This window comes from Lepeophtheirus salmonis, chromosome 13 (genome assembly GCF_016086655.4).
Source record: "Lepeophtheirus salmonis chromosome 13, UVic_Lsal_1.4, whole genome shotgun sequence".
NCBI classification, from domain to species: Eukaryota; Metazoa; Arthropoda; class Copepoda; order Siphonostomatoida; family Caligidae; genus Lepeophtheirus; species Lepeophtheirus salmonis.
Genome location: NC_052143.2, coordinates 38748566 through 38774315, shown reverse-complemented (window position 1 = coordinate 38774315; position 25750 = coordinate 38748566). Strand labels below are relative to the sequence as shown.

The 25750-nt window shown below is 32.7% G+C and overlaps 1 protein-coding gene and 4 long non-coding RNA genes across 6 annotated transcripts; 2 read left to right on the top strand and 3 right to left on the bottom strand.

Moving 5' to 3' along the window:
• Positions 1-572: 572 nt before the first annotated feature.
• Positions 573-4193, bottom strand: LOC139907066 (uncharacterized). 2 transcript variants are annotated; one of them, XR_011783382.1, is made up of 4 exons: positions 1605-4193; positions 1417-1556; positions 1301-1354; positions 577-1004 (listed from the first exon to the last, which is right to left on the bottom strand). It is a non-coding gene; the product is annotated as an uncharacterized lncRNA (long non-coding RNA). The 2 variants fall into 2 exon arrangements; XR_011783381.1 differs by having other exon boundaries at positions 573-1004; positions 1417-4193.
• A 2149-nt stretch (positions 4194-6342) lies between these two features.
• LOC139906914 (uncharacterized) lies at positions 6343-7591 on the top strand. Its single transcript, XR_011783094.1, has 2 exons — positions 6343-6840; positions 6889-7591. It is a non-coding gene; the product is annotated as an uncharacterized lncRNA (long non-coding RNA).
• Positions 7592-7725: 134 nt separating this feature from the next.
• Positions 7726-9956, bottom strand: LOC121127640 (uncharacterized). The gene is made up of 2 exons (XM_040723058.2): positions 9060-9956; positions 7726-8991 (listed from the first exon to the last, which is right to left on the bottom strand). The coding sequence occupies exons 1-2, from the start codon at positions 9618-9620 to the stop codon at positions 8047-8049; spliced, it is 1506 nt and encodes a 501-aa protein (XP_040578992.1). The 5' UTR covers positions 9621-9956; the 3' UTR covers positions 7726-8046.
• A 63-nt stretch (positions 9957-10019) lies between these two features.
• Positions 10020-13816, bottom strand: LOC121127641 (uncharacterized). The gene is made up of 3 exons (XR_011783093.1): positions 13699-13816; positions 10295-10422; positions 10020-10232 (listed from the first exon to the last, which is right to left on the bottom strand). It is a non-coding gene; the product is annotated as an uncharacterized lncRNA (long non-coding RNA).
• A 2874-nt stretch (positions 13817-16690) lies between these two features.
• Positions 16691-17480, top strand: LOC139906966 (uncharacterized). The gene is made up of 2 exons (XR_011783243.1): positions 16691-16945; positions 17002-17480. It is a non-coding gene; the product is annotated as an uncharacterized lncRNA (long non-coding RNA).
• Positions 17481-25750: the final 8270 nt, after the last annotated feature.

Below are 25750 nucleotides of genomic sequence, written 5' to 3'. Positions count from 1 at the left end.
TAATGTAATCATTATATTTATGATCAATATAAAGATTTTTAAGTTTATTCAATTTGAACTTATTTCTCCACAAAACCTTTAATTACATCGATAAACAATCAATTTTACTCCAATGAGGAACTAAAAACATAAACAAAATCACCTTGTTCTACAAAAAGTGTACTTCCATCAAAACCTTCCAGAATATATTATCATCTCTGTTACTTAAACAAGTTTTAGGGTTTGAAGTTTTATTTATCTAAATTTCATTAAGATTAGATCCCTTTTGATATAGGCTTTATGTCCTTAAAGATAAGGGTATAAAAGTGATTTTTTCTGCATGACTTCAACAATAGATAATTTTCTATTATAGGGGTATGAGCGTTGCAATTAGTATAGTTGATGATATTGTAGAGAAAAACGTATGCTAGGAGAATTGTTTAAAATACTGATGTGATTATCATCTGCCTGCTTTATTATGATTTTTGAGGGTATAACGAATGTATTTATTAGCAAAATATTTAATGAAGATATACTACGTATAATTGACTTCGACGTTTTTTATCCGTTACAGTTGATTTGAAAACGTCACACTCCATGAAATTGTAATTCATTATGAACCTTATTCTCAGAATAATAGCTAATGAAACGACAAAGTAGAGTATTTGAAATATATTTGAAGCTCAAAGTTTAAAAAAGATGGCTTTAATTAAATATAATCTACATACTAAAAAAAAAACCATTAAACATTTAAATTAAATATACAAAATTAAACAATTAAAATCATATAACTATTAATAATAATAAATTATAAATACAGAATATTGAAATAATAGATTGATCCAGATAATTTTTTCTTGTTCTAACATCGGAATTCAGTTAAATATGTCATACATAACTTTAGGTTGCAATACACAAGCGAGACGTGGAGTTTAATCAAAAAGATAATCCCTCCTCTTCTTCATGTGGAAGTTGCTATATACAATTGTGCACAGGATTGATATATCTCTACCGATGAGATCTAACTAATTATTAATAATAAAGTAAATGTCAAAATCATAAAATTAGACAATAAATATACTAATAAAAAAATGTTAGAAATAAATTCATCGTAAAGATTTAGAGCAAAAGCTAATTATGTAGTAATGTCCGGCGATATTACTCCCTATTAAGAGCATCAAAAAAGATTTTTCCCCGTTATATAGGTATGCTTATATAACAACATACTATTATCATGAAGGATATACACAATTGTTCATTATAATGCAACACCCAATGTAACTACCCTCGTTGTTGTGACCATTTAAACAGTTGTTTTTACCTTTTATGAGTTTTCTGAACACCATTTCTTGGAGCCCATCAACCATAGCTAAGCCTTAAGTGATAAAAAAGTAATATTTATTGACTATGTAATATTGGAAAACCTAATTATCATACCCAAGTCTTAAAGCGAAGTAAGTAGTCTCAGACAAACTAGTTGCAAACCATCCAAAGCTACTACCCCCGTTGTTGTGAACATTTAAGCAGTTGTTTTTGCCCTTTACTGAGTTGTGTATCATAATTCTTGATATGTTTAGCTAAAATAGAATAGAATGGTTAGATTTAAAAAAAAATTGAATACTTACTGTGAGATAGTACAAAATTCAGAGTTCCATTTCGATATTCGTAAATACTTTTTACTGATAACTTGATCGTCATTTGGTGTGGATGACTCAAAACATTTTTATATGTATTACTATAAATGACATCAGTAACAACATCCTCCATTAATTTAATGATGGTTCCTCGGGAAGGGATATGTTTACCCTTGTATTTCTCCATAAATTTTTTGAACGTAGATGATTAGCAATGGATAAGGTTATATTACATGCAATAAGCATCGTTGTGAGATCAAAGTTAAAGTCTGACTTGATTTATTCATCGTTAAATTGATTTTATAGATCCATACTTTTGTTATGAGATGAGGATAATGAGTGGCGTGTAATTCTAGACAGGGGACTAAAGGCACATTTATATTGACAAATCCGACAAACCATCTGTTTCTCATCTGGTAAGTATTTTCCAAATTCCTGGGCCTCCATTTTCATAAATCCAGACAGAAGGCGACGTCATTTTGGGGATTTTATTCAGTTCTCTATCGACTATCCCCATCTAATATTATTATATTAATATTGAATAATAAAGGCGGGAATGATAACGTTCATGATTGATAGAAGAAGATGCATATTATTTAATCAATGATGCCATAAGTAATTCTTCTTTTCTCCTCGCACGCTTTTCTATTCTTACCAAAATTATCACCCTTAGCAATTAGGAAGGCAAGAAATAATAGAGCATTTTTACTGACGTCATAAGTTGCATAATATTTGAAGGATTAACCATTTTGGGGGCTCAAAGTTGATATTTTTACAACATAAAATTGACCAACATTCATGAAACTTCATCAAATAGCTTTACGAATAAATAAAACTTTATACCAGCATTAAAAACTCCTTAATCCTAATTATAAGCAGTGAAGATAATCCAAATAAAATTTACTGAAAATCCATAAAAATGGCTAGATTTCTAGAATTAATTTTATATTTGAAATTTAATTTTTGATTTTTTTTTTGAAAATAGCTATGGATTTTGACATTTTTTTGGAAAAAATTTTATATTTTAATTTTTTGTGGATATCTGTAGATTTTGTTATTAAAAGATTTTATTTATATTTTGCTTATTTACCTTAAAATTCTAAATTAAAACGTTTTACTATAAACTATAATTATATAACAGGTACATTTCTATTGTAAAACTTTCTTGTATACAACATTTTTTGTTGCTTCTGTCCATTTGATGTATATATTATCAAATCTGGAGCCCCTTTTGACACTCTTGAAAATGCAACATACAATTTACCAAATGAAAATACTGATTGGGTAAATATTAAGCAATTTTTTCAAATGTTTGAACCTGTGTTCTTGATCATAATTAAACATAGCTTTACGCAAGGTTAATAGAAATATTAACCTTGGCTTCACGTACGTAACTCAAAATTCTAAAGAACTTTAATTTATGTCTAAAGTCTGTATCTGTCTCCGTTTTTTGAAATAAATGCTGTTTTATCATTGTTTTTCTAAGCAGAACCTACATCACACATAAACTATTTTAATACAATGTTGGATAAAATCCTGCGTATCCCCTGGTGACCCAATGAAATTCCAAATAACATGAATGTTTCATAAAAATATAGTTTCTTTGAAAATTTGAAGTCAATCACTCAAACATCTATTGATGTATATAATTTTTTCATTAATACCATGCCATTTTTATGAAAGTCCTGTTAATTTTTAAATATGGATAACTTAACAACCTCTAAAGTATCCAAAAACTGGCATATGTTATCAAAATCCAATATAAATTCAAGAAAGTGCTGTATTGGGAGTATATTACATAATGAAATTTGATCAGATCCTACTATGGGTAAACTTGAGCCTGTGGGGGAGGTTGATACCCTCCCTGCCTCAAATACTTGTTGACAAATTTTTCCTTAAAACATATTGATGAAAAAAGGATGTAGCCAGGGGCAGTTGATACCAGGACTGTTACGGCCTTTTTATTTCCCAAAGCTAACAAATGGCCCTTTTGATAAATAATTTTAAATCGAATTACTTTTTTTAATGCACTTTTTGGGGTCTCTTTTCCTAGCCTGGATCCATGTTAACTTCTTTTTAGAAAAGAAAAATATTCCAAAAAAAGTCATTTTCTAGAAAAAGGTATATTTATTTTTCATAAACACCTTCATATCTATTTTTTTAAAGTCCCTATCTACATAACAAAATAAACCCGAGTGACATCGTATGTTTTCCGACTATGATTAGTGGGGAAATGTGTATATTTTTTGGCTGTCCCATTTTTGGAATTGGTAATCTGAAGAATGAATATTCTTTTCCTTGGTTGTTGTCATTATTATTTAATTTCGGATTTGTAAACTTCCTTTCTTAAATATATTCAAAACCTGATTACACACTTGTTTGTGTCCTTAAAAGATGGAGAGTAACCTAGCGGATTTCTTGTGGAGTTATAATTGTGTATAATCCCTTGCCATAGCTTATTGTAGCGTATTTTCTCCAAAACATATTTCAAATTTTTCAGGGTTACCATATTGATTCAATTATGTACACATGATTTTCATCACTAACTATGATACTCCATAGAGGGGCTTTTAAGTTGGTTTTTTTGTTACATCCCCCCCCCACACACACACACACCACAATCACACATCTGACATCGTACCGTCACGACTACCCTGTTTGCAAGTTGCAAAGCTTAAAAAATATTAATTAAAGAGAGAAATAGCAAAAATATAACTACATAATGATGTTGAAATATTAAATTTCATAATATCATAGTAGATTAAGATATATTATAGATCATTTTTCAGTATTATTATAGATCGGATAAATTAACTCCAAAAAACTCTTCAGGGACTTCCCTAACTAAAAAAACCTCCAGGATGTGAAGTGTAATTACCGGGTGGTCCATTTAAATTGCAACACTTACTGAGTACAAGTCGAGAAAATGGCACTTGAACGTGATCCATTCCAAGCAGTTGTGCGCCTCCCGGACTACTGTCTTTGCCATCAGCAAATCCAAAACGTTGGAGAGGATGAAGGGCTATGTCAAAAAGAGCAAACTGGAATCGGAAGAGGTAAAGAGAATAACTCAGGTCAATCCCTTCATCTCCATTAGGGCCCATGCAAGAGATCTCAGGGTTTCAGTCCAGACTGCCCAGAGTGCTATCAAAAAGTGGTTAAAAAGAGCCTTGTGATGGTGGAGAGGCCACTTTCGACATCCCATCTCCTACGTTACAAGGATCTTTTGAGTTCTTTTCAACTCTTGTTTGACATTTTTGGAACCCCTACAGCTCTGATGCCAACCCCATTGACTACACATTTTGTGTGCATGTAAAGGGGAAGACCTGTAGCGTCCATCATCTAAACACCGAGGCCCTCAAAGCTACTCTCAGCCAGCACTGGGACGCCATGACAGAGGACTACATCAGGAGCAGGTGCAGGGCCTTTCACCGCCTGGAAACCATAATTGTCATTATGAATTAATGATTAAGGGAGCTCCGGCAAACATCTATTTATATAATTAATTTTGTTGAAATTCTATTGTTAATTAATAAATTATATCTTGTTGAAGTTAGCATTCTAAGTGCTCAGATTTTAATGAACCACTCGATATCTCAAAGAAAAGGTGACAAATTAGTTTCACTGTATTGTACAATTGTGATGTCAATTTGAGGGCATTAGAGTTTTTTATATCCGAGGAAAAGGGCTGTTGGTGACTGCATTTTTGGTGTTGTAGTATTTACCTATTTCATTTTTTTAAAATAATATAACAATGATTCAAATCAAGCTTAACCCAATTTTGAATTTCAATAATTCAGTTTCAATTCAATAACCAATTTATAAAACCTCATGCTAGGAGATTGATTAGGAAATGAACAGCGTCCGAGGAGTCGTTATGACTTTTTTCCCCAAGATAACTAAATTATATTGAAAAATTATGGATCTATTTTTTTGTGTACAATTATCAATTACTATGTAAATTGATTACTTTTTATGGAATGTCTCACAGCATACCATTTGCAAATCACTAAACTATGGAGTAGTTGGTAGCCAGACTTTATGGGGACAGTTGACTATGGGGGACAACCAAAGAAATCACTTTCTCTATAAAGTCCCTGAGAGGACTTTATGGAGGCAGTTTTAGCGATAAGTTTTTTCTAAGTGCCGAACAACCTAAATGTTGGACAGATATTTGATATAACTATGATGATAATGTGAATTAAAATGCTTTAAAATAAGGCTTTTTCAACCATCTTTGAACAAAATATATAGAAACACTAGTAAAAACGTCACTAAGTGTAATATTCTTTGCTAATTTGAGCTCATTTTTATACTGATAAATTTGAATTTTATTTAAAAACACGATAATGAATTTAGTGTAAATCAAATACTTTCGTGGAAATGCTTGTAAATATGTAAGGTAGTATTTCTTTGGTTGCCCCATTGTGGTTGGTCTCAGATTATGTGATGTTAGGACCAAGTAGGGTGTAATTAATAAGGTCTCGAAATTTTTAAATAATGTCACAGATTATTTTTGGTTCCTTTACTTCTGATCTAATTTAAGTGACTCTGAACTAAAGTTAATATACTTTTTACTGTTATAAGGACTTCAGACTTTATGATAATCATGTTACTTTAACTAAAGTTAGTGGGTCACCCAAAGAGTTAATAAGAATAATTTGTTGATAAAAATCGACGATAATTTGTTAAATGTAATCGAAACTCAATTTTTATTAAATTAATTCTACCTTGGTTTTGTTTTGACGGCCCACATATGTATATACAATTTAAAAAATAACAAATGTGACTTAAATGAGATTGGCAACAAGCGTGCGTGTGTAGTTAAAACACAACACATTTAAATTTAAAAATAGGGGAGTACATACTTATCATTATTTTTAAAGCTAAGTTCATCGACGCTTAATAACTTCGACCAATATAGGGTACTCCCTCTAGTGCACGTGTTATAATGACAAGCTCTGACTTTAGTAGATTTGTTACCATATTTGTGAGAACTTTATTCTTTCATGTTTTTTTTCCACAGTTCATAAATGAACGACATATGGCAACTTTACTGAAAATTAACGAAAGAACAGAAAAAGTGTGAATGAGTCCAAGCCAGTAAAATCTGTAGTGAGTGGCTTCCGAGCATTTGTCTGCAATGTACTCCTTAAAACCAATATTGCTAACACTACAATATTCTATCACCAAAAGTGATGAAGTTCTACTTGATTTATTAATAGATGTATAGTTAATTAAATTGACGACATAATATTACACCTACTTATTTTAGGACAAACATTCTGCGGAAGCCTCTGAAAAAACAAGGAGATTGAAATTATAAATAAAGTAATCGCGCGGCTCGACTGGGGCGTATGCAGAGGCCCTGCTAAAGGTTGAAAAGAAGCATGGACAACTCCAGGGCTCTCTGCAATAATAATACAGGAAACAAAGGTCTTTAGATGTCATTCTCGAGAAGGTTGCTAAGTTCAGTCCGTAATGAGACTCTTTTGGCCAATGTGAAGAGCTCCATTGCCTCAAATTACATGACAATCATCATGAAACTGGGTAGGAATAATCATGAGTCCCAGAATGGACAATGGTCATCATGGTAGTAAAATAAGATGAAATCCTATAACAAATCAAAAGTGATGCTGCTAGTCTCGTTGTTGGAAAAAAAGAGGTCGATGGTCAAAAATAGGGATATTTACTTATTTCTAAGGAGAAAAACGCGGCAAGAAACGATATGAGAAAGACCTTCATATCGAAATAACACGATCAACAGACAAAACAATATCATATGCATAGCTACCTATATACTCATCCGCCATCCTTCAATAATCCAGTCTACCTTAAGTAGGAGATGTTCATTGGTCTCCAGCTGCCCGACGATTTTTTCCTATGATTTTGAGTTTTTTGTTCTAATTTGTTATTCAAATTTATGGCACCACAAATTAATTCTTAAATATATGGTACATAATAAATTATATAGTTAAGACCGTTGGAAGCCCTCTTATATTTAGATATAAAAATATGCACAAGGACTTATGTTTCCTCCAGTATAACAAAAGTATCAAACGGGAGCTCATTTGAAAAACGAAAACCGTGCTAAAAAGTACGTAATTATGAATGCTATTTAACATGTGTCAAACACATCAAGTTTATTAGAAATCATTGGAGTTATATAAAAAAAAATAATTTATGATAACTGAAGCATCGAAGCTAAGAAAAAAAAAAGTTGAATGAAGGAATCTAGGGGAAACCAATGAATTTTCCTAATTTACAATTTTCATATAGATGTATTTAATTATCACTCTAAGTCACATCATATTCCAAACAATGTAATCTGATATTGTAATTATTTTTCTTCAGTTCCCGACGAAGAGCTTCTACATGTGAGATTTCAAAGTCTGAATATAAGACAAAATTAATGACTTCTAAGGACTTAAGATCAATAGCAAACTTTTTTTAACAGAATGAATGATATAAAGCATCCTGTATAGAGCATCAATGTATTGAGTTGACTCAGAGGATTATCCTTTAATATCTTTTCCCAAGCTGCATCTAGGGTGTATCGGCAATCCGTATTCAGAAGACTAATTTTGGACACATTTTTAGCGTTCCGAAGGATGTAGGGAAGTATGAGGTTTGGGTTCCAAGACTTTCCAGAGATTACTAGAGTTGTAATATGTTTGAATCTGTAGGCTGTGCTTTTCCGCTCTCGATGATAAAAGTCCACTCCACAATGAACACTCGTACTACTAACACCTTGAAGACCCCGTATTGTGAGACAGCGAATATAGGGACACTCTTCACCAATGAGGCAAATTTCTTTAAAAGAGACTGGATCTATGGATCGGAGAGTTAATTCTTCGATGTGTTTCCCTTTACATAAAATAAATTTCTTGAAACGTTCCCCTGCACATGGAAAGCTGTGGAACTCGTACACTTTAGGCTTGAGAATACTCGACTCTGCAAGTGATTCAAAAATAGCATTGCTACGTGCTATTTCTCCAAGCTCCCTTCCAGTATCCCCAACCAACTCAACAGAAAAGGGGGCAGTCAGAGATACGTGCTCCACATATGGAATGGACTTCTCTAACATGGGTATATTGACATATTCAGGATTCATTTCACAAAAGTATTTTATTTTAAGAGGCCAATTTTTATCAGGGTCAAATCCAGCATCTATGACACGGCCCATTGAACCAAAATTCAAGTGCTCCAGTTTAGGAAGGGACTTGACCAAATGGCGAACACCGTTTATACTTATTCCAGAAACAGAGCCTACTACATTAGTATTGTCCACTAGAGATGGAATAATCTTATTCATTATGATGCTTTGCAAATCCTTACATTTGGCAAGCTCGTAAAGACCAACATCCGAAACACAGAGCTGAAAAAGAACATATTCATGAATGAGTATGATATATTAACATTTGGCATAATTAGAGTATAGTGTACCATTAAACAAAACGTGGATACATTAGAGTGCGTCGTTCGAATTGTACTCTCACGAATCTTGGAAACAATGTTAACATGCTTCAATTTTGGACAATGCCTTCCAACAACACTAAGTATTTCGTCTGTTGTGATCATGTTGAGGCGAAGTGAGGTAAGATTATTAAGTCGAGACAAATGCCGACACCAAAATATTTCATCCATTCCATCAATCAAATTTTGTGGGAGTTCATTACCATCAGGATCAACAGTGAATCGACTGAGTCCAGGATAGAGGTAAATTGACAATTTGATTCTTGGATCACGAAGCCAGCTTGTAATACAATATGAACGGAAAGATTCATCCTCATAGGAATTTACGAAATTTCGAATGTCACATAGGTCTTCAAAAACAGTAGTAGGGAGTATATCACATAGAAAACTTTGGAAAACCTGAATGGATTCCCTACAGTCCTCAAAGGAACCATGCTCTAGAAATAAACGCCTAGCTGTTTTATCTACTTGATATGCAACGCCTCTAAGACACATGGCATAAAGCCCCAAAGGACAATGTCTTGGGGCCATTATGACTATCTCAATTTATAAAATACCAAAATTAGAAGGACATTTTAAAGTATGTATATGTAGTAAATAGATTATATTAAGATAGATAGACTAGAAAAAGATTAGTTTCATTGAAGATAATAACTAAGTCTCTAATATTATTAATTATTTCTCATTCATCTCAGTAGATGAAGCAGATATCAACTCCAATTCCTTTTTTAGCTTGTTGATCTTTTCCTTCTCATTCAGTTCCGAAAGTGCTTCCTTGATTCTAGTCAATTTCATTCTATTCAATGCTTCTTCGGCAGGGTAGATCTTGGATTGAACACGTCGGAAGGAATCGTCTAACAAATTATCCTAGAAGAGAGAAAAAAAACACAAATGAAATGACTATTGATTGTACATTCCACCTCTTCACACCTTATGGTATAAATGGAAACAAGCTACTGGGAAAAAAATATAGACGGAGAAACGAAAAACTTCCAATTTCCATCCCCCCATAGTCAATTATATCGAAGAAGATTATTTATTCAAGTTGAGGCCACACTTTCAATTTTATTCTATATATACGTTTCAACAATACATAGTATTATTATATATTATAATACTTCAATTCAATATTCAACACTACTTCTATAATCATAAGAGTTATACAATACTTAAAATAGAAAAATAATGGAATTCACCTCACTTACAAACTTTATTCATTGGCTCTTCCTCCTTTTTCTTTGTTATTCAAGGAATTTGATTGGATCATGTTTCCTTTGTAGCTTTAGTGGGATTTCATTCCTTTCTCTTCTTTTTCCCTTCTCTCATTTACGATCTAATAATATTAATATGCTAAGAGTTTAAGACTTAAGTTTATATTTATATAGGTATATTATTGATAATGTGTATGGCACGTCATTGTGTGTATCACAATTTATTATAATAAGTATGAACAATATATAAAAACCGTTGGAAGGTTGTTCAAATCCTGACATGCAGCTAGTCCGGGACGGACTCCTCCTTTGAAATAAAATGGGTCTTATTTTATTTTCTAAAAGAACAAAAATCGAATGAAATTAAAACTTGAAGAAAAGAAAGAAAATGTCTCCGCATTTTTATCTTTTACGTAAATCGATTCTTATACTGATCTTACTGATTATTATGACTTCCTTGGAATAGCCTATAATTAAGGGAAAAGGGGAAAATATTTATATTTCAATCCTTGTTAACAATTTTCTTTTGAAATTCAAGTTATCAAAATATTGCTATATTTTATGAAAATATAATTATTTTTAATTAATTTAAGAGTTAAATGAAGTCAATCAGTTGAATATTCTGTTATATATTAGTGTTAAAAGTCATAGAATATCTAAGGGTTGATATTGACATACGCTAGTTGGGTCAACTACATATATATTTTTTAAATAACAATATTAATTTACTGACATTCAGATATCTACTATACTATAAATTATAATATAATATTATAGTAGGTGTTTGTCCGCTAATAAAAACACATAACCGGGGTATTTATTCCACAAACGGAGACAAATACAGACTTTACACATAACTTATGAAACTTATTTGAAACAACTTTTATCTTATGTCACATAAGATAAAAGTTGTTTCAAATTCTAAATCTCTTACTTAAGGCCATGTTTAATTCTGATCAGACCAGATTCCTGAGCTCTGGAGGGCTAGTTAGTTGGGTTTTTTTTCTTTGCTAATAAGTTGATTTTTTTCATAAAACAAGATTGATTCCCCGTGCCTTTTAGTTTTTTAAAGTAGGGGTTATATTTTCGAAAATGCACCAGAAAATTTAATAAGAAAAATGGAGAACGTACATATTTTAAATACAAATTAAAACAGGGAATTATGAAGAGGATTAACGAACGGGTACATCCTAGTAACAATACAAAATAATTGGAAATACGAATATTAAAAACAATATTTCCTTCTCTTTTAATCTCTTCCGACATCCAGCTAGTATATCCTGGGCCTCATGGATTTCCAATAGAGAATCCTTCACAATGACGTATCATTATTGTTTCATTTATTTTTATTAAGATGGCGTAAGGAATATTTTTAATCATTAATGAGCCTTTTACCTATCATTCTTACTTATCAGACTAAATACCTATTGTAAATTTTAATCCCTTAGTATATTTAGGGAGTGTAAGATTGTACCCCCAATGAAGTATTGTTATTGAAAACTCTTTCTCTTGTCTAATAATCTCCGTATAATATGTACTTTTTTAGGAAGGCTTGGACCCGTTCACCCCTTTTCCGTTCTTACGTTTATTCGTTCATTTTTGAACTGTGGAAAAAATAAATCTAATAGAGTAAAGTTTTGTGGGAACGATAAAAACTAATTTTCCCATGATATGGCAACAAATCCAGTAAAGTGAGAACTTGTCAACATAAGTTTACTATAAGTCTATAACATTTGATACAAGTATATACACGCTCGTTGCCACACACCATATTATGAAAGTTATGGTCCTATGGAGAAATTCCACTTTCATTTATTTACTTAATAAATATTAACGAGCAAATAGTTTATAGTCATATTTGTTCCATTATGGGATTTCTGTTCAAATTTGACGGATGGGATAAGATACTCAAGAATATTAGCTTTAATTTAGAGCCTTCCATTAATTAATGTGACTGCAATTGACCCCATTATGGTCTTTTGAATATAATTGCCTATATTCATAACCTCTGATATTTGTCAATATTTATTATAACGGAGTTGCATAAAAATGAAGCGTGTTGATCCTATCTAGCTTTACTCCCAGAGAAACAATATTATTATCCCTGTATTATACACTATCATATAATTATTTATACGATTTTAGGCACCATTATAATTAAGTTTCCAAACGTTAAAAATTATTTCCGACAACATTTTCACCACCGGCCGATATTTGAAGATATTCGAGCTTTTCATCATGAATTGACACTTCGAATGTTAGGAAGGGCATTTTGTTAGCCCATTTTTGCAAAATGGGATGCAATTCCTAATTGTAAATGAAAAACCTCAAAATCCTGTGAAAAACAACCCCCCCATTGTAACCCGAACATTTTGGAGGGATCAGCCGAAATTATCATTTTCCAAAATTCACCGAAATGTGTGTTCGGGGTACAATTTTTTTGAATGGGCTGAAAAGGAAGGCAGGATGATGGCGGTGATATGGCTCTTTATTGAGGGGGAGAATATCAAGCATGTGTACCAATCACTTTTTGTTAATAAACTAGATGAGAATGTCCTTTAAAAATCTACCCTTGGATTTCTTTAATTGTGTTTATTATTTTGTTTTCCCAGTTTACTTTGAGGAAAATCAGATTATTAACCAGTCCATTGAACATGAAAACCCTTAACAATAAAATGTGGCTCCTGGAAGGTATCAAGATTTTCATGTTGAAACCAAAAATGAGCTCTATTAAAAATATGGCTCCAAAATTTCAAAACAAAGATGTAGATAAATGGTTCGCAAAAAATCAATATATAACTTTAATCAATTGGGAAAAAAATGAATATTTTTTTATATAAGAATTATATTATAAGATTATTATAATCAAGTTCCTTCCTCAAGTCCTTTTCCTACCTCATCATCATCAAGAATTAAAGAAAGGCGCTTCAAATGTATTGGGTGTTCCTTATATAAACGATATTTAAATAAAAAATACCGAAAATGTTGTAAATTTTGCATTAATAAAAATTCAAGACAGTTGTTTAAAAAAATCATTTGTAAAAACATTAATAAATAGTTGAATGACTGTTATCTCGATCCTCATGTTTTTTATTTCAAATAAATTATTTTATGTTCAAAAATTCAAAACTGTGTAATGAGTATAACACATTGAGGTGAAAGTTATGGACACAAACGAAATCTCCGTATAATTTATCCTATTGCACACATTTATCGAATTACTTTCAAGACTTTACATACATAAGGAAATTTGAATACTCAATAATCATAAACTATATTCCGTATTATGTTTTTTCTTTGATTCAGCAAAGATCGATGACTCACAAGTAATATATATTTAATTGAGTTTCTAATAAAAAACTCATCACATTAAAGGGATGATTAAGAACAAGTATTACCCAATAAGATCCAAATTATCGTCATTCGTTTCTTGAAATTGCAAAAATAAAGGAACTCAAAAGTCAACTTCAGTACGTCCATCCATTCTTCCTCTTTTCAACTGCGTATTTTTACTTCATTCCGTCTTAAATGTTGATAGTTATGTATAATTTATATTAGACAGGAGTGCAAAAAAAAAAAAAAATCTTCCGTCAAAAATAAAAATCTAATATAATGAATACAGAACAATCCAACATTGAAGTCATCAAGGAAATTATGAATACAGAAACATCTTCCCAGCTGCTTCAATAAATACTGATCGTAGGCTTAGAATTAAGGAATCACTGTCCTCCTCATCTTCCAATTGTACTTAATGTAGCCTCAATTGATTGTCATAATAAATTTTGAAATATACTATCAGGGCCATATAAAATCTTTTAAATCAAATAACGTTCGGGAGCTAGTTCATCCACAAAATATCAAATCTTGAGTTTTACATATCATCTTTTAGTTTAGAAAATGTTTATAATCTTGAATTTTCGTATATAATAAACTAATAAATAACAATTTCTTTATTATGTGTTGTCAAGAGTGAGCATGCTTAATATTGAATTTAAGTCAAAGTATTATAGGCTTAATTTTTCCTATATATAATGATATCGGAGTACGAGAAAATGTTGAGTTTCTTTATTAAAAATCAAATAGTCCAGTAACTGTAAGAAATCGATCAAAATAATCAAAGCAACCAGAAAATATTTAGGAACTTTTAGAGCAAAACATCTTTTCTACCATTTTATTTTTCTCTTCACTACTATAAAGCATTGATTGAAATTAAAGTTTTTAGTAGTGATATGTAATCAAATATGGAAGATGTTTAATTTTCATAAAAATGTGATAATTGCATAGCCAAGGTTACTAGATACTCAAGTATCCCAAAATCCTAGTATTTACAAAAATTTAAAGAAATTTCATGAATAAGGATAAGAAAATAAATCATCATATTTATATTCTTGCAGCCTTGGATATATTTTTTAAAATCTTGGATTTATTCTATATACATCTGGGGCTATGTTGAAAAATTTAATGGCATCCCTGTTCTAAACTATAGTTAAAACTCTTTTTGTATTTTAAGTCATCCCTTAAGCCATTAGGGAATCCAATTCTGGATGAAATTCCAAATGTTCACTTGTTTAGACTTTCTAGTAAACAGTACGTTTGATATTTTTCATATGCTTTGTATTACAAATTCAGTTGCTGACGTAATGTCAAGAAATCCAATGGAAAGCAAAGATGATGTAACTGTGGTGTTGAAATAGTAATTTTGTACAAAACATAAGCTGGGAAGAATCACCTGCAATTATTTTTTGCTTTATTTATTTTGATACAGAACAACGTTTTTTTGTATTTTGTTCATCATGATGGAGGATGGAGTTCTGAAAAACGATCTCTCCAAGGAGATATAGGAATTGAAACCTATTTGGAAGTATCTGTATTACATGCGTGCAGGGCCGTACGTCAGTATTGCGCTTTGAATTCGCTTCAGCGGATGATTTTTGAAAAAAAAAAACCTTACTCAACCGTCCACCAATCATATAGGTATGTAAATATAGATGAATTAAGTCATAGTTAATTATTAAAATCTATTATATATATGTAACTTATGACCAACTCATAATAGTACTGAGTCATTATAATAAAATTACATATTTGTAGCAAGTCCACCCAAAAGGAAGCTAGATAATTTTTCTCAAAATTGAACATGGAATACATTTTCCAAGAAATTATAGTTCAAACTATTGGGTTCCTTCTTAAAGCAAAATTGTGATTACGGGGCGATTAATCGAAACAAGAGAAAAGTTGACGGAATCTAATGAAAACAATCGAGGAAACTAATAATGGAGCTTTTGTCCCTGCGTTCAACGACAATCATATTCTCAAAGATAAACTGGAGGCTGAAGTAAAAAATTTGGTTCAGCAAAAAACCGGGCAGGTTTTGCCAAATGGACTTCACCTGATATCCAAAGTGACGGAAAATATAATTGAAGATGTCAAGACTTGTGCCAGCGATGATGACTACTGGTTCTCTGTGATTGTTGATGAGACATCAGATATGTCAAACACGGAGCAGTTCAGTCTGTCACTGTAACCTTTTTTCTTCTTCTTACTAGCTTCAAATAACAGATATCTGACGAGTGAAGGCATCAGAAAGAGAGCTTCCTCAAGTTTGTAAAAGTTACCCAGACTGACGGCAAATATTTGTTTGAGAAGCTTCATGTTGAGGCTGTCATAGGATCTCGGCCTTAATGTACATTTTCTCCCTGAATTTTGCGGACGGTGCCTCCAACATATCCGGCATTTAGAAGGGTCTTGCCGCTAGGAGTGGAAGGAAGCAGCCCCACTGTGTCTACATCCACTGCTACGCCCATGTCCTCAATCTTGTAGTAGGATCTTCTCTCAGATATAACTCTGTTGAGAAATACAATGGGGACAGTACAAATTTTATACAACTTCATTGAAGGGTCACCAAAGAGGTCAGCAATCTACAAAAATGGGTGAAGATAACAAGTAAAGATGAGGAGCATGCCAAGGTGATGACCCTGAAGAACCAGTCTGCTAGCTGGAGTCTCTGCTACGATGCTGTACACGCTGTATCTCTAGGGATGGTCAGAATCATGAAGACCCTTATAATACTGAGAAAAGATATAGATACATTGTCGAGTTCAACATTTTCTTTTTCTTTCTGCTCAACAGCATCTTTTTCCCTGACTTATTGTTTTCTCATTGTGTTACACTCCTCAGACACACATCTAGCTTGTCAGATGAACTTTAAGGCAGAAAGGTTGACCTAACAAAGGCCCGAAAACACGTCAACCTAGTGATTAGGACTCTTGAAGATCTTAAGAATGAGAAAATCTTTGAATCAATCTGGAAACTTGCTGAGTTGAAGTTGTCTGAGATGAAATCAGTATTTGACCAGGAGGACTCAATTGATTTGGAATTCAAGGAGCGAAGATTCCAAGGAGAATAAAGTGGAAAGGAACAACTGAATCCTACTTCCGTGAAACACATTTCGATGTTGCAATCAATAAGATTGTATTAGAGCTTGAGAGCAGATTTGCCACCGACGATACAAACATCACAATGGATCTCATTGCAATCGTCAATGACAGTGAAGTGGAGACCTGTGTCATTGAGCGTGTCGCCAATCCCTACAGACTTGAACTCGAGCAGCTCCAGTCAGACCATGCAATCTTCCAGCAATTCAAGGTTAATATTATAATGTTTCATTTTGCATTATATGTTTAAAATTTATGTTTCTCTAGGCAGATATTGACACAGAAGACATGGTTTCGTCACAAATTGCTGCGGAGTTAATAAGCTCGGGAGTGTTCCGCCTGATGCCGGAGCTATACAAGGTGATCGTTATCCTGGCCTCAATGCCCATCAGCAGCTGTGAGGCGGAGCGGTCATTCTCCTGTCTCAGAAGGCTCAAAACCACATGAGGACTACCATGGACCAGGAGAGGCTCTCCTCCCTCACCCTCTTGAACATGGACAGGGTGATGGTGGACAAGGTGCTCCATGAAGACATGGACAGTTTGATTGACACCTTTGCGTCAAGGAAAGAGAGGAAAAACTTCTTCTTCTAATCATGATAAAGAACACATGCATTTTTTTCTTCATTTTTTTCAAACACATCACCACGTATACATGCGAGTTAAGAACATCAAGACTTGTGAACATAATTTATTTTCTGTCGATGTAACCGTTTCATGGTATATTATAATCTCGTTCATTATCTTCATCCGTTATTATTTTAAAAATATTTAAGGAGGTTTAAATTGTTTGACTTAATTGTATAGTTCAAAAATTTTCTCTCATTCTTGCACCGTGCATTTTATACTCCATTATACTCCTTCCTTTATGAATAGGTCGGCATTGACTTTCCGTCTAGAGTTTTTCCTTTTCATTTTATTTTTCCCAATGTTTGCCTGAAGAAAATAATGGTCATTGGACGATATTCTTGCAAGATTTAATCTATGTTGTAGCATTTGCCCTGTTTAAATATCCCACGTTCACCACTGAAAATCAACCGTTCACCCTTGTAAAGCGGACCGAAAAATCTTCCAAACAAAGTGATCGTACCAGAACTACTTCACAAGGAATTATTTAAGATATTGCACGCAGCTCCTCAGGGCACATCAGCAATTACATATCATGCGTCATCATGTGTGTTTTGGCCTGGAATTACAAACGAAATTAGGCGTAAGAGGGACGTATGTAACTCATGCAACTATATTGCTCCTTCATATACTAGATGTCCACCAATACTTTCGAATGCCCCAGGCACACCATTTGAACCCATTGTTGCCGACTTTTGTGACAGTGGAAGTTACAAGTACATTTTGGTCGCAGATAGATTGTCGGGATGGGAAAAGGTGCCCAGTTCATCTGATTCTGAAGGAGCAAAGGGATTGTTAACAAACTTGAAGAGAGTTTCTTTCCTACATATGAGGTCCTGGGACATAATATGCATCCTATGAAACGGCAGAATTTAAAAAAAAATGGGGGATCATCCACAGCACGTCCTCTGTAGAGGTGACAATTAAAACAGTCAAGGTAATGCTGGAAGACAACATTGTTTGAAATGGAACTTTGAGTAATATCTTAAATGGTAGAAATACGCCATACCCTAAAATAAGACTTCCCCAAGCCAGAATAAATTTTTGGTACACATATGCAAGACTGTTTACCTCAGTCACACATATAAGAATAAGAAAAATAAAACACAAAAAAGAAAAATCCAAAGTTGAGCCAATTTGGGAAGTAGCGTGGGACCTAAAGGAAAAAACGAGGGGGAATACAGATTTCTGAAACTTTAGTGGCGGGATGTAAGAGAAGGGAACCCATGAGAATACATGACCGTGTGATTATCCAGAACCAACACGGACCTCGACCAAGTAGATGGGATATTAGTGGAAGTTGGAAGGCAATAATGTAAATACAATAATGGGAGATGGTTGATTATTATTCAGTCATCTTCCTACAAGTCCTTGGGGGGGGGGGATAGTGTCCAAGCTATCTGTAAAGACGAAGGTATGGTGAGGAGTTAACATCAAGGCAAATCTAAATAATTATTGTGCGTGACTGAAAAAATATGCATTATGGATTATGCGAATCAACGACAAAACATTGAAATTCACTTTGTACATTTTATAGTTTATTAGGGGGAAGGGGGATAGAATGTGATTTTGTGCTTTCGCTCTATATATGGCATGCTTTACTGGTTGGGATTTCCGTCCCTCTTTTTATTTTATTGTTTACTCAAGTTGGCATGTTGTATTAAGTACATATGTTTAAGTTTGTTCAAGCTCAATTCTGCTCCAGGTCTTACATATAACGATTATCTTATCTTATACACTCCAGATTGCTATAATTATTTATAGCGACGAGTCTATGACATATTACTTATCACTCTAAAAGGTATTATATTTAAGCATCACATATTTTAAAAACAATGGCTAATTTTATGGCTTCGAGTACACCCCAACATATTACTTCTGTCTTGAGAACATTTAGGGAGTTGCTCTTGCCTTATTTTTGTTTTTTGAACCCTATTTCTTGAATATTATGAGCTATTGTTCATCCTGAAGTAGTACAGAAATAACAGTTATAAAGTGCAGACAGTATCAAAACCTAATGTTTCTAAAATCTCTAGACAAACTACTTATGTATTTTAGTTTCCCATCATCATTTTTCATATTTGTACGTTAAATATAATCTTGTTTTATGATTTGGATTTCAAAAATAAACAATTACTCTTACAGAAAAGAAACTTCTGAGTTCAATTTGATAATTAATGAATATTAATACTTTTTACTGATTTTATAGATAATTTTTATCTATATCGCAAAAGTCCGTAAAAATTGAATCTTAAAAAATAAATTGAAAATAATAGTAGTAAGAGAAGAAATATACTCAAGTTAACAGTTTTTTAGTTTAAATTTAAAGCTTTCGGGTAAGATTACATAGCAATGTTAGTTAATTTACAAAAAAAAAAATCATACGTATAACGGACAAAATCAATACTATCGGAGGTACAAAAATACAACATTCACGATAAAACAGATGAAATACCAAAAACAAGGCTGAAATTGAAATTTTAGATTGTCTTAGAATCCTTTTTAAAGCCTTTAACTGGCATCTCTGGGTTAATGGGAGGCACTTAATTTCTTTATTAGCTAAAGTCCACGAATTATTCCCCAGAGATGGAACATCAATGGAAAGTGCAGCATATCTTGCTACTGCAGCAATAAGAATTGCTCTGAGATCTTGAGGATGTAACATATCATTATTTGTTATTCTGTTTTCTATTAAAGCTTTAGAGTTTAGTAAAACAAAATCTAAAAACTTTGTTTCCAATGAGACTTCTCAGTTCCTTTTGGAAATCCCGAACAAAAACATACTTTTGGCAACGTTAGTATTAATATGTGCTAATTTTTTTTAGCTTTACCAAGGACTTTAAAATATCCACAATGGAATAGTCCACGAAGGCATGTAGATTGTAATTAAAAAGTTTACCACAATCCTTTGCATAGGATAAAAAACTTAATTATTCCAGCAACGATTTGAAAGTGCAGTACACTTTCTGACATCCTTTATTCCTATCAGGGAATTTAATATCCTCTTTCTCCAGTTTTACGAGGGAACCCTAAATACTTGATATGATCACTTTTTTTTCCTGTACATCTGATGAATTATAAACTTTCAATCATAGATGCCTTTTTGTTTTATAGCTTTTTGATGGGACATTTATATACATATTTGAACTTTACCAATTGTTATTTTTCTAATTTCCTTAAGCTAATCTTTTTCTGAACAACAGTCCCTTTCCTAGTTATAATTATATAATCAGTAATCGCAGATAACATTCAGGAAGGTACTGAAAAGGTGGGCTATAAACTATGATGCTTACGGAAGTTTTTGATCTCCAGACCTTGTTACTAAACTGCTCCGGTTTTATATACCGGGCCAACCGTTATTATTTACTCATTTCTATTAGGCAAAATTTTTAGAGGTTGAGAGTAATTTTTTTTAAAATGTTCTGATAAGCATTATTGTAGAACACATAATTAGCTTTCGATTGCTCAGAAAGACAATGTCTCAGTCCCTATCATAAGCACAAAGAACGAGAAGAGGATTTAGATTGCAGTGCTCCTCCGTAAGGGAGTGTCCCTAAGGCCATTTGGGAGCTGACTGGGGCCTCGAGGAAGACAATTAATTTATAATGTATCCATGTGGTTGATGTCCAGGGAGGATCTCAGAAATTATTCAGGAGCAGCCAGGAAATCCTCGGTTTCCTTCAACCACCTGAAGTCGGCCTTCAATAAAAGGACGAATTCTTCAATTGTAGAAATGGCAAAGGAAAATGAGCAAGTCCCCATCAACTGTGTCCAGAGCTAAAAAAAGAAAAAAAAGAAAAAAAGAGGAAAGTCTATAAGGCTCATTCCGCGGTCTCTGATAACAGAACAGCAGAGAACCAATTGAGTGAAGCGTACAAAAAAGATCGTTAGCCACCTTAAGGGAACCTGTAGACTCATGGTAATGGTTTCTGATGAGAAGACCTTTACAGTTGATCCTGTTTTCAACTGGCAGAATGATCGAATAGTGACATTTGGGGATGTAGCAGAGAAGCACTGATATGTCTCCACTGACAAACACCTTGTTTCAGTGATGATGTTAGGCCTGGTTGCATCCAAAAGGAAGACCATTAATTCCGTGTGGATTTATTTAGGATACAAGCTGATGAGTACGTCAAAATTCAGGATCCAATGTTATCCCATGGATCAATTCCATCGTCGACAATTCTCCCTGGATTTCCCAACAAGATGGAGCACCTTCACACACCACAAAGAAAATCCAAGAGTGGGTCCATGCCAACATGCACTTCTGCACAAAGGATTTCTGGACGAGATAGAGCCCAGACCTCAACCCTCTAGACTATTTCATCTAGGTGCACGTGGAGTGCAAGGCCTGTAGGAGACGCCACAACAGCACCCAGGCCCTAAAGACCTCTGTCAACATGGCCTGGGCCTCAACGAGCGCCGAGTTTATCTAGAGAGTCTGCAGTAGCTCCCGCACCGCCTGGAGCTCACCATTAATTCTGAAGGGGGGTACATTTACTAAAACATACTTTTTGGGTTTCAATTTGTTGTGTCTTGAGGAGGTGTGTTAGACATACTCGATATGAAAGAGGAATTCAGGACGACCGAGAGAAACGAGGAGGAACGTAGATGAATTAGACAATGATATAATTATAATGAACACAAATATATTCTTAGTATTCAACACATACTAACGAAAGGAAAGAAGAATATCCTTTCTACAATATAGAGTGCCCGCTATATTTAAAATGAAATAGAATGAAGGTGCGCATTTAAAGGGTAGATTTGGCATACCTAAGGATTACAAAAACAATTTTGATTTCAATCGGAGTCTTTCCAAAACTCGCCACGATCATTTTAAAGATTTAGTGTGAGGTTGTGAGAATAAATACTTTTTGATATCCCCGGAACAAATTCCCTTAGGAGAAAAGTAAGAAACAGTCATCAAAACAAATCAATATTTCGCACAGTTTCAAAAACTCAATCATAAACTCTGAAAATGTCTCAAGAAAGAAGTAATTCGTGTAGTTCATACTAAATTGAAAAAAAGATTAGGAACCAAAACCTTCCGATATCATTGGTTATTTGGTGATTTATCAGACCATTTAACAATGATTAAGTTGCCTTCTCACATCGACATAGTCAGATAGGGGAGAATGAGGATGATTGTCACGTAGGAGTCATGTTACACTGCCGATAACTAACTAAAATTTTAAGTTATCTAAACACCCTGTTCATATACAATTGAATGTCTGTCTTTTGTTTATCAAATCAATATAAAACCCACGTTGCCTAATGCTTACAGTTATAGATAATTTCAATATTGAGATTTTTTACACAAAAAGTAAACATGTTCGATAAATGGTTGTTAAGATATATTTCTATTATAAATCATGAGATTTTAATTATATTTCATTAAATGTCATAATCTAGCATGTTGTTCAATTCATTAGCATGCTTTTAATATATTATTAGTTTCAATATTCAGTTCAAATCATTTATTCTGATTCCAAGACTATGGAGGAGATTTGTTACACTCCATTTTTATTATAAATATAGGTATTATATACACTCGTACTATTTTTTGGCTTTGATGGAAAGAAAAGTCAGTACAAAGCTATTCTGATTTAAAACTCTGGACAAATACACAATAGTAAAGTATTCTGGAGTCCCCTATGTCGACCATTTCATGATACGAATGGAAAGGGAATTTCAATTGCAAACGAAATCAGTAATGAAGCTTAAAAAGTTAAATCTAAAAATCGTTAAATGAAATATTAACTGATGTGTGTGGAGTGAACACTAGTCCTGAGAAATAGGATATTAGATTTGTCGAATTAGAATTCCAACGAACTCTACAAGCCATTATTTTTTTATTACACAAAAATGAGTTGCCCTTCAGGCACTTATTTGAAGAAATTGATGTTAAAGCTGAAGGACCAGAAAATTATACAGGATTCATTGGCAAAATAATTTCTTCAAAAGATGGATTCAAGCTAAAACCACGAGAAGAATGCAAAATGTTTGAAGCTGTTGATGGAAAAGTAACTATGATTGATTATATTATAGAAACAATATCTTATTTGCCATTTGGTCTAGGATGGGTCAATCAAAGGAGATTAATCAATTTTGACTCACAAACCTGGAAAACTTAGCTTAGCTCATTGGAACACTACCGTAGCGAATATTCTTAGCCTTTTATTCCCCATCTAAACTACCAAACGAGGAATATAGTGACACATCAATTAGTAATGCCCCTAATTGGTACTTCAATTTGAAACATCTTATAGAAATTGTATTAAATCTATACACTCCTATGTGTTTTTCTATTCGAAAAAGACATCACGTGGAGAGTGGTTCCATGCTTTTATTCGAGCAGCTATTGCTTGCTAGGGATATTTCTCAAGAATTGCCTTCAAAAAGGTCTTTGAAAATTACTTATAGCTTGTTCATTCTGAGGCAATTTTGTTGACAGGCATGTATGATTCTAACTTAGAAATAAGAAAAAAAAAAACGAGCTCTAAAATACAGATTGGGAGTCAGAAAAGTAGTCAAAGACAAAATATATTAGAAAATTCTAAGTACCAAAGGGTAATATGAACTAAATGACATTAAATTATTTTGACATGTTGGATTCGGAAAAACTTAATCCCAGAGAAATTTCGTCACCTCCCCTTCTAAGAAAATATTCAAAGAAGAACGAATACTTAGAGCTCAAGGAAAGCGAGATTTAGAATTAAATGAAATCTCTAATTATTCTCAAAGTGTGGAAATACTAGTTGCCTGACTTCAAGGGTTTCAAAACAGGAAATTGGACAGAAGAAAAGGCATTCTAGTATTCTGAATAAGGTGAAATCGTTCAATAAACTTCCATGTAAATTTAGGAAATGTAATTTTGATGGCAAGTATACAAAGACATAGTGGATTGCCAATAAAATATTTAAATTACATAAAGTTTTGATTAAATAATACTTAATTAATAATCTTTGGAAGGGCTGTTGTGCTAAGATAATTAGCAACCTCACAGTGATATTAGACCAAATCTTTAAAATGACCGTGTCGAGTTTTGAAAAGACTTAGAGTAAAACCAAAACTATTTTTTTAACCTTTAGATATGTCAAATTCACCCTTTTAATGTGCACTTTTATACGACTTCATCTGGGTACTCTATTGTACTTACACTACACAATTAATAGTTAATAAACTTTTTTCCTAATTCCCCAAGGACTTCAATACTTTGTATGTTAAAATGGGTAAATAATAACGCTTGGCCCGGTATATAATATATAGGTTCTGTATAAAATATATAAACTAAAATGTAAGAAATGTTACGAAAAATATGTAAGAATAGGGAAATGTAGTAACACGGAGTTTTACGTAGCTGCTGGGGTTGCTTAGGGAAACAGAGAATACATGACCTTTTCTCTTTTTGACTCTAGCACGTCGTTATTCTTATTGTATCACGCAGCCTTTCCCGAAAAAGAACCAAAAAAGGCCACAAATCATATGGTAGTTAGCCAAATAAGTCAATCATACCAACTGTTATGTATATCTTATATACCCGCAGACTATTAGTTTCTTATTATTTCTTCACCATTTTTAAAATAAACAGCATATTATTAAAATCTACACAGTATATTATTCGATACTGTATTATAATCATAGTTGATAATTTTGTAGAGAAAAACGCGTGCGAGGAGGAGGGGGGAAAAAAGACATATGGTATCATTGTTTAAAATACTGATGTGATTATCATCTGCCTGCTTTATTATGATTTTTGAGGGTATAACTAATGTATTTATTAGCAAAATGTTTAATGAAGATATACTACGTATAATTGACTTCGACGTTTTTTATCCGTTACAGTAGATTTGAAAACGTCACACTCCATAAAATTGTAATTCATTATGAACCTTATTCTCAGAATAATAGCTAATGAAACGACAAAGTAGAGTATTTGAAATATATTTGAAGCTCAAAGCTTAAAAAAGAAGGCTTTAATTAAATATAATCTACATACTAAAAAATAAACCATTAAACATTTAAGTTAAATATACAAAATTAAACAATTAAAATCATATAACTATTAATAATAATAAATTATAAGTACATAATATTGAAATAATAGATTGATCCAAATAATATTTTCTTGTTCTGACATCGGAATTCAGTTAAATATGTCATAACTTTAGGTTGCAATACACAAACGAGACGTGGAGTTTAATCAAAAGATAATCACCCCTCTTCTTCGTGTGGAAGTTGCTATATACAATTGTGCACAGGATAGATATATCTCTACCGATGAGATCTAACTAATTATTAATAATAAAGTAAATGTCAAAATCATAAAATTAGACAATAAATATACTAATAAAAAATTTTTTTACTCCCTATTAAGAGCATCAAAA